The sequence below is a fragment of the Falco naumanni genome, chromosome 1 (genome assembly GCF_017639655.2).
Source record: "Falco naumanni isolate bFalNau1 chromosome 1, bFalNau1.pat, whole genome shotgun sequence".
In the NCBI taxonomy this organism is placed as follows: domain Eukaryota; kingdom Metazoa; phylum Chordata; class Aves; order Falconiformes; family Falconidae; genus Falco; species Falco naumanni.
In genome coordinates this window covers 101,160,088-101,173,510 of record NC_054054.1, presented here as the reverse complement: position 1 = coordinate 101,173,510, position 13,423 = coordinate 101,160,088, and the positions used below count along the sequence as shown (strand labels likewise).

The window sequence follows — 13,423 nt, the reverse complement described above, 5'->3', positions numbered from 1 at the left end:
TACTGACATTTGGAAGACTGTAAATAGCAGCTTTTGATCTGTTAGGAACTCAAAATTTGATACTTCTAGAAACACAGGAAATACTGTTGGGATGTCTGAGAACCTGTCTCACTGGCAATGTTCCTGGGCTGGGGATGCCCTTCGGAGCTGTGACCCCAAAGCTCCCCATATCTTTCTGCTGCTGGTGAGTTGACCGAGGCATGGTGCTTTACTCAAACGGCTGATGTGGAACAGGGATAAACAAAGTGGTTTTAATGTAATTAATTTAGAACATGAAAACAACCTTTCCTCAGTGCAGAAGCAGCCCTGGAGCGAGGCTGCCCCTGGGACCTGTTTGCTGGGAGCTTGTGGAGTTTGGGACAGCCACTGGGGGATGGGCTGGTGCCTTCAGGGAGGAGACCAGCACCACCACCTGCCCCAGCACCTACCAGAGGACCAGACTCACATGAACCTCCCTGCCTTTTTGGCTCCAACACAGCCTGGCCAGCTGGCCCAGGGTAAGAAAAAGCTGTTCCTATGAAAGGTTGTCGTGGTTTAACCCCAACCAGCAACCGAGTACCAGGCAGCTGCTTGCTCACTCCCCCTGCCCCCAGTGGGATGGGGAGGAGAATCAGGAAAAAGATAAAACTCAAAGGCTGAGATAAGAAAAAATTAATAATTGAAATAAAATAATAACAACAGCAACAAATTAATTAAAAGGAGGGAGAAGGGGAGAAGACTAAAATCCAAAGGGAATGGAAAAAAAACCCAGGTGATAGACAATACAGCTGCTCACCACCCGCTGACTGATGCTCAGGGAGCAGCGATCAGCAGGCGCCGACCCACTCCCCGCAGTTTATAGACTGAGCATGGCATCCCATGGCATGGAATAGCCCTTTGGCTAGTTCAGGTCAGTTGTCCCGGCTGTGAACCCTCCCGATTCCCCGTGCCCCCCCAGCCCTCTCGCTGGCAGGGCCCAAGGGACAGAGAAATCCTGCACCAAGTGTAAACATCACCCAGCAACAACCCGAACCATCAGCGTGCCCTCAGCATGGTCCTCACCCCAGATCCAAAACACAGCACTGCACCAGCTGCTGAGAAGAAAATCAACTCTGTCCCAGCTGGAACCAGGACAAAGGTCCAGGTCTGATGAGGTTCTTCTGGATGGAGATAAAACCGGCAAAGCCAGAATAAAAGTCCATAATCTTAATGCTCAGTTACTGCTAATTTACAACTTGTTAACAAGGGGGGAATCAGCTCCTCATTCCTCTCTTTACTCAGTGATTTGCTCACGCCAAAGCCCATGCAAACTAGTGAAGTCCTTGCTGCAGGAATACCTACACAAGGACCACACTTAAAGTACTAGGCACATCTAAACAAGCTCTCCAGTTCAAATCATCCCAAATCCCACACACAAAGGTAGGAGTCAAGGTGGGAGTGGGGCCAGGTTCTGGGGGAACACAGACACATCGCCCAAGCACCCAGGGTGGAGCTGGGAGAGGCAGAGCTCAGCTGGAGCAGTGCGAGGAGTGTGTGGGGCCGTGGGATGGGCTGCCCTAATACCAAAGGGCTGTGGTCCCACTGCTCAATGGGACAGGAGCTCTAGTGATTGGGGACACAGCAAAGGCTAAGGTTTCCATTTCTTCTTTTGTCTTGGTGATCACTGCTAAGGTCTGTCCTTGGCATCCCGGTGCCCTCTGAGCAGAAGTTAGTGGCATGAAACACTGCCCGTGGAGAGGCACGCAGACATCGGGCACACTTACAGGAACTGGAAATACACAGGTCCACGGGACCAGGTGGGATGCATCCGAGCATGCTGATGGAGCTGGCTAATGTCACTGCAAAGAGCCAAAGACAGCAATGACCATGGGCGGTTCCAGAGGACTGGCAAAAAAGGGCAAATGACACATCTTTTGGTGGGAAGATTTGGGGAACGTCTCAGCCTCCTCTCAGTCACTGGGAAGGTCACTGAGTAAACCCTCCCAGAAGGACAAGAAGGTAAATCCATGCTGGCTGTTTCCAGTTACCCGGACAAAATCACACTGTGCCATTCTGATGGTCTTCTCCAATGAGACGACTGGCCTATGCAGGTAAGAGGAGAGCAGGGAATGGTGCACACCCTGTGTTTAAGGCCTTTGACACGGACTCCCACAGTATTCTTCCAGCCATTTTGACAGGACACAGGTTGGATAAGGTTGGTTGAAAACTGTCTGGACTGCCAGGTTGTGATCAGCGATACAAGTCCGACCAGTGGCCAGTTCCTAATGGTAATCCCTCAGTGAGCGATATTGGGTCTGAAAATACCATTAAACATCTTCACCCGTAACCTGGGAAGGTGTAGCGGAGCGCGCTTTCAGCGAGTTTGCAGAAGATACCAAAGTGGGGAGAGCAATAGGAGACAGGGCTGGTATTCAGAAGGACCTCAACAGTCTGGAGAAAGGGGTTGACAGGAACACCATGAAGCTCAAGGGCAAATGCAGCATCCTGCACCGAGGACAGGATGCATGTCACAGGATGGGCTGGGGGCCAGCTGGCCTGAAAGTACCTAGAGCTCTGGGAGTCCTCATGGACTTCACATTGTCCCATTGTCCCATAGTCAGCAGCGAAGGTAAAACTCATCATGTGCTGGGTGAGCAGGAGGACAGTCCACGGGGCGGACAGGGATTGTTCACTTCCACCTAGTGCCTGTGAGACCACAGCTAAAGTGCCACGTTCTGCTTGGGGCTCCCCAAAACACATTGCGTGTGAGCAAAGCCAGTTGAGGCCACCAAGGTGTTCTGAGCTGGAGCACAGGAGAAATAAGGACAGGCTGAGAGAAGCAGGGTTTGGTCAGCTGAAGGGGAGAAAGCTCAGGGGGATCTTACTGCTGCCTACAGCGACCCCGTGGGAGAATGGAGAGTTGCTGGAGCCAGACTCTTCTTGGAGGTGCACAGGGGCAGGACAAGAGACAACAGATCAAGCTGGGACACAGGGAATTCCAGTTTAGTAGTAAGGAGGAAAAAAATCATCATAAGGTTGGTCGAACACTGGACTGGGGCCCTGAGGACCCATAGACTGATGCCAATGGCATCTCCATCCTTCTATATCTGAGAATCTAATACTGAGAATACAGCTGGACAGGACCACGAGCAACCTGACACGACTGGCACTGCTCTGTGGCAGGGGCTGGGATGTCCTGAGCTCCCTTCTCACCACTGTGCTGTGATCCCTCAACAAGGAACAAACCTGGGTACCAGATTTCTAGTTGGGCTGCTGTTTGTCCCTGTATGGCCAGGAGTCCAAGAGGGACGCTCACACTACAAACACAGCCAATGTCAGGTGCAATAGCTCCATTGCAAGGTGGTGGCCCCACCAAGGATCTGACCCATAGCACCAAAAATTCGAGACTAGGTACCAGGGCAAAAACCAACATAAGCAAGAGCGAGGGACACTTTCACACTAATGGTATGCTCCAGCCAGAAGACTGCTTTAATACAAGCTCACCCCACACAGTTCCTCAGGTGACAGCTACAACAGTTGCACCAGTACAGCTCAACCATCAGGCACACACAGCCCAGCAGTGCTGCTAGCCAGCCTGCCAGAGCTGTCCCCTCCTCTTACCCACCACATGCAGCAACACAACCCTGGGACAACACCACCCTGTGCCCAGCTCACCTCCCAGCCTCCACCCCCCTCCTGCACACGAGCATGCACACTGGGCACGCACACTGTGTCACAGCACTCTCCAAACTATCAACCTGCAACAAGGTCTTTCATGATGTCATCCAGCATACTCTTCATACAGTCCCTCTGCTGCCTTCGCCTCATCCAGGGCACACTCTGCTCTTCTCTTGCTTTTTCCTCTCCCCACTTCTTCCTCGGCTGCTCTCCCTTCACTGGCTCTCAACCACTTCACTTACCCAGCGACAGCTGCACCTTATCTACATGGGCCAGCCCTGAAGCCAGCCCACAGCTGTATATTATCAATGCTAATTAACCCAGCTTCAGTCTTCTACACTGAGGGACACGGGGTCCCAGCATGGGGTCGGCATCCCTGGGAAGACTAACAGCTGCAGGAGCCCAGAGTCAGAGACCGCCCAGGTCAGAAGCCAAAGCCCCAAAGCGCAGCAGTGTCTACACTGCCCATCTCAGCCTCCCAGTGCAGGGGCTCCAAGCTGCAGCCCAGAGGAGCTCCTCTCCCCTAATTACCTACAGAACCTAAAGAAATGCTAAGAAATGCCCAAATTACAAGAAGACCTCCCAGCTCCTTGACCGAGTGGTCCATGGATGACAGAGTCGGGGTTGTGCAGCCTGGAGAAGAGGCGGCTCCGGACACATCTTCCTGCGACCGCTCAGCGCTTCAAGGGGGCACACAGGAAAGATGGGGAGAGGCTTTGACCAGGGCCTGCAGCGACAGGACAAGGGGCAGCGGCTTTGAACTGGAAGAGAGTAGGTTTAGGCTGGACAGAGGGAAGGAATGTTGCACCACGAGGGTGGTGACACGGGCACAGGCTGCCCAGAGCGGCTGTGGGTGCCCCATCCCTGGCAGGGGTCAGGGCCAGGTGGGACGGGGCTTTGGGCAACCTGCTCTGGTGGGAGATGTTCCTGCCCATGGCAGGGGGGTGGACTGGATGATCTCTGAAGGTCCCTTCCAACCCAAACCACTCTGTGACTCTGTGGTGGAGCAGAGCCCTGAATCCCACTCTCCCATGTGCCAGGATGATTTCCAAATCACAGAGCTTCAACAAGGAGCAAATGTAAACTCTGCTCAAATTCATGGCCCTGGGCTACAAAGCACTGATTTATGGCCACCTCTAGTTTCCTTAGAAACTGCAGAAGTAATGCCTTTGCCTGGGACACATGGGGACACCACAGCTGACACCAGGGCCAGCCACCTTCAACTCCCACCTCCTCGCTCTCCCCCTCCACGCCACTGCCACCCGGCACCTGCGTTTGAGATGGCAAACAGCTCCTGAAGGGCACAGGGGAGAGCAACAGGGCAGAAAGCCCAGTGTGGGTTTCACAGCACTGCTGTCAGCACACAGCAGTGTCTCTGGGGTGGTAATGACAGAGGTTTTTCCAGCGAAGAGACCTGCTGACTCCCCCCGACACTGCCCAACTAGAGCAGCGCTGTCTGTGCCAGGATCCCTCCAGGGAAGGACCGGAGTGCTGGCGTGCAGAGGGACCTGCTGCTGTCCTTTGCTGTGTGCTGTTGCACCACCCTTTGCTTTGGCTTCACTACACTCCAGAATTAATTCTCCTTCCCACTTGCTCTGGAGACAAGCCTTTCTTATGCCCCAGTTTTGCAGAGGACTGCTTCCCCACTGCCCCAGGCTCAGCCACGGTAGCCTCCTGCCACTCGTGCAGGACCAGCAGGACACTGGGCTCCGAGCTGGAAGCTGCCTCTGCAGAAATGATCAGTTAACGTTGCTGCTGTCTTGATCTGGCACCAGGTGCAGCACAGGAGAGCAGACTACTCAAGTGGCTTCCCAGACTGCAAAGGAGATAAACTACAAATGCTAAAATTACTCTGGCTTCACTGCAAAGTGCTCAGAGAAAGGAGGATTTTTACTGAGCTGTATTTGTGCATAAACCCCCTGCAAGAGCAGCAGATCCATGCCAGGATCCCCACTTCTAGGTGCTGAAGAGCAATGCCGGCAGCTCCTGTTACCTTTAGCAGTTTAATAGTTTGCTAAAACACAATCTTCATTGCAGAGCAAGGCCTTGCTTCTCTGCTCTGAGACACATCATTTTCATGCACCTCCTCCACTACTACCAGCGAGGACAGAGCACTGCAGCTCATCCTGCAGCAATGCCGAGGCTGATTCCACTGCTGGAGCAATGACTGCATCTTGCTGGGCGCTCTCTCAACAAAGGATCACCAGAAGGGTGGCCAACTCACTGTAAAAACTACACAGCAACCCTGCCTGGTGGGGCAGAAGACAAAGCTTCAGCCCAGAGAAGGCTGATTTTAAGATGCTGCGATGGCAAGACACCCATAACAGGCTCATAGCCCTCAGGTCCAGATGTCCTGGACCCAAGATGCATGTCCTCAACACGGCTCATTGCAATGCAGATGGTTTGTCCAGCCACCACAGTGTGACTGCCCCTGGGGAAACGTCTCCAGCCTGGCTGAACTCTCACCACCCAAGCCCATGGCCAAGGCGGGACAGGCAAGGTGCTTAAAATACAGACATGAACCAAAGAAGCTCAACACCAGAGTGCTGCAACTGAGCTAACAAAGCCTAGCGTGAGACTGCACTGAACAGGAAGGGAGTTTACTCAATAAAAATATATTTAAAATAAAGCTGGTTTCACTCCCTTCTGGATTCACCCGTTTTCTCACGCCCCAAAATCGCATGCACCACAAAACGTATGGCTAGCAGCGTTTGTGTGTGACATGTCCTACAGGTCCCCTTCACCTGGGCCTTTGCTACTGGTGGCCACAGAGGGGGTTGGGATGCATCTTTTGTGCTCACCAGGAGCTGCCAGCAACACCAACCTTCCACCCCATTAACCTGTCCTGCCCCAGGGTCATTAGGCAGCACAGCTGAACTACAATTATGGAATGATTTAAATTGCATGGGACCTTCAGAGGCCCTCTCACCTCCTGTCCTGGAATACACTGCCTAATGGTTTTCCACCCTAAGCCTTCTTAGAAGCTGCATGTATTCATGCTGGCATCTCGATGACCTTTTGGGTTAGGTGCCATCAACCTACACCAGTCCTGTATCCCATTTTCTGCCGTTCCCTCTGCCGCTTCCATGTGTACACTTCCATTCAGTTTATCTAACTCTTTCTTCCCTCTCCCTGCAGGAGACACACAGGACACTGCCTGCTCATGAGCAGTGGTCCTCAGACTCACCGCTTCTGCAGGACAAAGCAAGAGGACAAAAATGTGCTTGAGCCACCTCCCAAGGCATAAACATTTCAACAAAGTAAACGAACACGGCAGAGCACAGAAAAGAGTCCAGTGAACCACGAACCACGCACGGCAAGTTGGAGATGAGGGGACCTGCGGGCTGAGCAGGCGCTTGGGGTCACTCAAGAGTGATCCCCTTCCCCTGCGAGATCCTCACGACAGCCTGACTTGTGGTGGTTGGCAGGGGAGAAGTGACCCTTTCAGCCTATACATGAACCAGTAGCTTTTAGAGTCCAAGTAGCTGCAGAGGAGGCAGTGCTGAGGTCAGATCCCACGCCAAGATGCAGAAGCACCCAGGAGCTGGCCATGGCCTAGGCACGCAACTGTCAGTGGATGGCCTGATCCTGCTATCAGGGCCTGAGCACCCTTGTACAGCGGGGAGAGGCTCACCCGTCCTCAGCGAGGGTCTGCTGGACACCACCCTGGTGCCCCCAAAGGCAGCAGCACCCCTGCGCAAGAGGAAGGGAGAAGCCTGGTCACACCCCACACCTGAGAAGGCCCCATGGATGCGCTTCCCCACCATGCCCGTGGCCTGGGGCAACACTACAAAACCAACACTGAGCAGGCACAGCCCCTCTCTGGGAAAGGCCTTGGAGGGAGCTGCTTTGTCCAGGGTGAATCACAGATGATGGGGGAAGATCTCGTCAAACAGTTCATGCAATCAAGTCTCTGACTTTCCTTCGGGCAGATGGAGGAGCTGAAGCTGTAAAACATCACGTTCTTCCACAATCACTTCCCCACGAGAATTAAACCACGTTTTCAGCCTGTCACCGAGTAGTGTGGCCAAGTTATGCCATCTCTAAATCTAACACTTGTTTGCTTTGTACACTTTTTCCAGTATACACCAGTAATCTCCTCTATCTAGTGCCATTTCATCAGGCTCAACTAGTTCAGCTTTCAGAGCTCAGACCACAGACAACAAGGGATGGACTCAATACAAAAATGTCATGGTCACACAACACAGGGTGCCAACCCAGCACAAATGCACTCTTTCAGATCCACCTTCCTTGAAAAGCTGGCGTTAATGATGTGTTTGTGGGTGCAGTGCCAGGTGCCACCCACCCTCCTGCGCACGGTGCACAGTACAGCAGCTCCAGTCAGCACGGAGTCCTGCACCCATGCTGGGGCCAAGGTGCCACCACGTGCCTCCGCCTGATCCAAACAAATCTGCACCACTGGCTGATCCAACAGAGCCCACTAGAGCCACGGCCTTGGTCTTTCCTGCCTCCATCACAACATGCTCTGCAACCCTGGGATGCCCAAGACTATTGCATAGCTCTGATTTCAGAAAACTTGTAAAAGTATGTCCTATTTTTGTAAAGCACGCATTATTTAGGAATTCAAGCCCTGGTTTCCAAAGCACCTGGAGACCATGGGTAACCTTGTCTTATGAGACCTCAGGTCATCAGCAGTCAAATGCTTCTGAGTTAACCTGAGACCTGTGCAGGTTCCACAGGCTGCATGAGGGGTGTATGAAGCTCAGTCATCTCCCCTGCCCCCAGCTGCCCCTCAACAGCCTTTCCATCAGTGCTCCTCCAGCACTTTGCACTGCCTTCCCGCGTCGTGCTTGCCTGCTGCTTCCCCAAGGAAATTTTCTTTTGGCACTTTCTGCCACGTTACTGGCCTTGCCGTAACCCCACTGACTGCATGCGCTCTCTCTGTTGGTGTTCTCAAAGTGTTCCCACTAGTACCCACCACCGACACCAGAGAGATGTTTGTGACCTGCCCTCTCTTTCCAGCTGCCTTAGGCCAGGACTCAAGCGGCGCTCAGCAGGGACATCCGCAGCAATCAGACATTCCCGCTGCTCCTGAGAGAAAAGCCTCTTTGCAAGATACTCCAACACTTCTTACATCAAATATTTCTAAGCTATTTCTTGACTTTGGGGGGGTGGGAGGGAAGTTACATAGAACTGTAGGATAATTGAGGCTGGAAGGGATGGTCATGCAGCCCAGCCTCAGTTCAAAGCAGAGTTGATGACTTCCCGCTTCCAGTGTGTGCTGTTGGACCCATGGACAAGCCCCATGTCCCTCAACCTCCATCTCTTGCAGAGCCAACACACTTCACCCCACCTTGGCTGCAGGCAGAAGCACAAGCAGCACAACCGTCTGTCACAACTGAGCTTAACACACCTAGAAGGAGGAGAATGGAGGTGCACCCCATCTCTGCCTCTACCCCTGGATAACCCTGCTAAGAAACCCATCTAAACAAGGTGCTAGTTACTGTTGGTTCCATGGAAAAGCAGAAAAGTTGTGTCAGCCCTTCAAAAGTCTAATGTCTCCTGGGCTGCAAAGCCACATCAATGCCCGGTGGAGGGGCAACCACAGCCCCAACAGGGAAGAACATTTCCAGCAGGCTGCAAGCCTGCACAGTACCCTCTGAAAGACCACCCATCTTCTTAGATGAAATGAAACTTCAGGCGAGTTACCCAGCTGCATTAGTAAGTCTGGTCTCGTTTATGAACTGTTCAAGCATCCTTCCAGGCACTGCAGAAACACACCAAGGCTGCAGGTTTCTGAACACGCTGCAGGCAAACAGTCCCCGCCACAATGCTGGCACTTCAAAAGGTGTTTTTGCTCCAGTCAAAATCATCTTTAGTGATACGCTTAACATGGATGTGCAGAAACCCACCTGCCTGTTTGTCCACAGAGATGCCCAGAGTTGCACGCAGGCACAACACCAATGCATGCTGCCCTCCCTGCCACAGCTCCTTCTGCATGTACCTACGTCATAGGTCAGGCTGGCTTTTTCGCTGATCTGTTCAGAAATGTGCTGTGTTACTTTGCTCAGTATTTGCAACCTGATTGCTCTAAAGCCAAGCGCAGCCCTCCCCTCTCACTCAGCTCCTGGGATCCCTCAGCTGCCTCCAGCTGCTGCCTGCCCTCCCCCTCCCAGCGCCACAGGGTAGAGACTCACCTGAGTTTTCCTTATCCGCAGGTCAGCAGATGACCTGTTCAGTCCTTCCTCTTGTTCAATACTCTGCTCAATACCTGGTCAAGGTAAAAGGACACAGATTATTTCACGCCGTTTAGAAAAGGAAAAGGGATTGTTTGGCAAAGGGGCTGTAAAAGACAAGCCTGCAAATCATGGAGCGTCTGGCATCGAGCAGTCTCCTGCTCCTGCCTGTGGTTTCGCCTGGACTGGCAGCAAAGCCCCATTTCATTACTGCGAAGCACTCAGTGCCTGGCCACTGGCCAAGACCTGGTGCTGTCAAGGGCAGCACCTGTCACCCCCAGGCTGGTAAGCAAGGATTTCAATACAAAACTGATGTTCAGGTCTGATCTTCACACTTCCCAGTATTCAAGCAAAATGGAATGCTGCTCTCCCCCTGCTAGGCAGCAGGAGGAAACCCAGAGCTAAAATGTCTCTGCAAAATAACCAAGCTCAAGACTTCTCCAGGGACCCTAAAAATAGTAGGTCTGCCAGCTGCCCGGCCTTGCACAGGGAGGACCCACCAGGCTGGCGAGAGCATGCTTCATCTTGCTAAAACAGTCCTCTGCAGCAAGGCAGAGATTTTCCCTCTTCATTATGCCCGGTGGTGCAACTCAGTGAGATGAACTCCTCACTTGCCCAAAGACCGTAAATCACAGCAGGAAAGAGCACTTCCCTGCTCAGCATCCCACTGTGGTTTGGGCAGGGAGAGGGCACGAGGCTGCAGGGCAGGAGGTCTGGCACAGCGCAAGGCAGACATCCCCCAGTTCTCTGAGCTCTGCTGTCCCCAGCACCCTCCACGCTGGAGCCGGTCCCACAAGCCTAGCATGAAGCAGGCTCCTCCTGCAGCAGGGGCTCCCCATTCCCTGGAGCTGCCCAGTGGCTCCCCAGCACCAACCAGTGCAGCAGGGCAGAGTGCAGGACATCACCACCATGGTGCACATCTGAGCTCCTGCTTCGTGCCGGTGAGCACGGGTGGCCTCACGGTACTGCCCTGCACCAAGCAGCAGCGCTGTAAGAGGGACTGTGGGCCTGGGGACCCCTGCACAGTGCTCTCAGAGGGTGCTCAACAGCACAGCGTGCTCCAGGGGAGTGCTGCAGAACATCGGCACAAATTCTGCACTCCCTCCTATTCTCTCCTGGAACAAGCGTCTGTATCTAGAGCTTATCTGAAAGGTCCCATCCCACACAGTCAGACGGCCACAGCACTTCTCCTGTACGCTCCACTGCCTGTCAGCGCACCGGCTGCTGCCTGCCCAGCATATTTCATCAGCAACTGGTCTTCCTCCACACTTGCCATAAACCGTTCCCTGTTCTCAAGGAACAGTATTGGCAAACATTGTGAATTTATGATAATTAATAAAATCACATTCTCCCGAGAAGCTCGTAATTAGAATTGCCCACTGCATGAGCAATGTCTGTCCTAAAAAAGTCAATTCGTTGTCAGCAGATGGTGTTTTTGATCAGTCCTGACTGTTTTCTTTCATTGATCGTGCTGGCCACAAGGCAATTTGGGACAAAGCACAAGGACTAATCATCTGCTGTTCCAGGTAAATACGATACCAGTGAGTCTTTTCTGGAAGAAGGAAACGGGAATTGGAGCCTGTCCTGCAATCCTACAGGCTCTCAAAGCCCCTTCAAAAATACAGAAAAAAAAAACCAGCTATGGAAATGGATTTTTGTTTTGCACAGGCTAAACCCTGTCCCCACCTGGACGGCAGGGTCCCAGTATGGCTGAGGGGGGGCTCTGGTGCATGGGAAGGGACCCCTGGTCTACGAAATGGGTAAGCTGGCCCCTGGTTCTTGTTCCGGGGTCTACCTGAGATCACACATCAGGACAGAGGGCAGCAAGGAGGCAGCAGAGGTACAAGTCTCCTTCTGGCATAAACATGAGCCATGGCCACACCAGTGGTGAGGAACCTAACGAACAGCTCCAGCCGTATCTAGAGTCCTCCATAGCTGCGGGGCTCCCACGAAACCCTGGGATTAGGGAGAACGCTGCTGCCATGGGGGAAGCACCAGGTCCTCTCCCACCCTTCAGACACAGCCAGGTCTCCTGCAACAATCTCGGGCAAAGCCCACGCTGATGTCCAAGACCACTACAGGCAAATCTGAGCCACGCCAGGGTGACCTGCCTCAAGATGCTGCCGTCCTCACTGAACCACTGAATCCCATGGGTGCAGTCTTGGGCTTTTGGGCTAGTCCAAGTGCTCCAGCACAACTCCTGCCATCAGCGGGCTGACAGTCGTGTTGTCCTCACTCCCCACTTGTCAGAGACCAACTGACCCTCCCAATGGTGGAAACTAACAGTCACGTTGGCCACGTTCTGCCCCTGCGCTACCCAAGGTGGAGGCATGCCAAGGTAACAGGGCATGCTGATGAGTCAGGACAACTTTCCTCGAGTCCAACAGCCCCCTTCTTCCCCACCGCTGCCCCACAGAGCCCATCTGGAGGAGCGGTGCCTCCTGCCCGCCTACGCTAGCGGTGCAGCCGGGATGGGCAGGAGGCACCACTGCCTTGGGCAGAGCCACAAGCAATGCAGCCTGCACTAGGGATGGAAAAGCAATACTAGCCCCGCAGGGGCGGGATGGGAGCAGCAGGGAAGTATGCCCCATGCTGCCAGAGAGACACATAAGGAAGAGGGACCATGGTTCTCCACATGGGGACTCCTTGGTGCTGTGCCTGCCTAGGCTGCCTGTGCCAACCTGGCTCACCGGGTCAGAGCCAGCTCTTCTTGGAGCCTTGCGAGTCCCACAGCAGCACCTCTTCAACCACCTGTCTGCAACAACCTGTTGTCAACAACCTGGCGGCATTTGGCCATGCTGCGGTTTGCTCAGAGCCAGGGCTCACCAGGAGAGCACAACGTCTGCCTGTGCTGGCAGCATGGGACTTGCTTGCAGCCCATTAGGTGCTCGTGGCCCCGTTCCCTCACCTCGATCCTGGGGACAGGGCACAAGGAGACAAATTCATAAAGGGCACATAAAAGCAGCCAGATTATGCTGGAGGAGAGAAGATGATGCCCATCCCTGGGCCATCATTGCAAAGCAATGGCAGGTGCCACTTCTGGCTGTCCCTTCCCCCAGCTCTGTGACCCCTCCTTGCGTCAGCTCGGTTGCCAGAGGTTGTGCAGGCTGGGCTGGCGGCGTGTCCATAACCTGCCCTTTCCTACCTAGAGCAAACCACCCCACAACTGCCTTGACCCGAGCCAAACCCCAGCTGCTGCCAGCGTAGGGTTGAGGTGACAGCCAGGGCCCGGCGGCACTTGCGGTCACGGGGGACTAGCGGGAAGTGCAGAGCACCAGGGGCACGGAGCAGGACCCGGCAGCGATGCGCTCTGCCTGCTGCATGCCCAGCCCAGGGTGGGAGCTGCGGCACCCGCTGCCTGGGGCTGCAGGGCAGGAGGGCAGCGGGCAGAGCCCCACAGCAGCATCACAAGCAAATACTCACTCTTTAGCTTGGAGCGCACTTTGTTCGCCGTCTTCTTTATGTCAGACATCAGCTCTTCCAGCTCCTCCTTTGTTTCTGGGGAGAAAGAAAAGAGCAAAGACGGAGGTGTTGGAGACACCGCTAAAAATCTGCTGCCTGGCCCTGCAGCATGTGGAGTCCAGAGCTGG

At 53.9% G+C, this 13,423-nt stretch overlaps 1 protein-coding gene across 2 annotated transcripts in view; it reads right to left on the bottom strand.

Annotated features, from left to right (window-relative positions):
• Positions 1-13,423, bottom strand: part of STX1A (syntaxin 1A) — an 88,045-nt gene that overhangs the window by 17,066 nt on the left and 57,556 nt on the right. For both annotated transcript variants that reach the window (XM_040613099.1, XM_040613108.1), the window contains exons 4-5: positions 13,257-13,331; positions 9,795-9,868 (exon numbers count right to left, since the gene is read on the bottom strand). In XM_040613099.1, the coding sequence (XP_040469033.1) occupies positions 9,795-9,868; positions 13,257-13,331 (149 nt within the window). The remainder of the gene's footprint in view (positions 1-9,794; positions 9,869-13,256; positions 13,332-13,423) is intronic.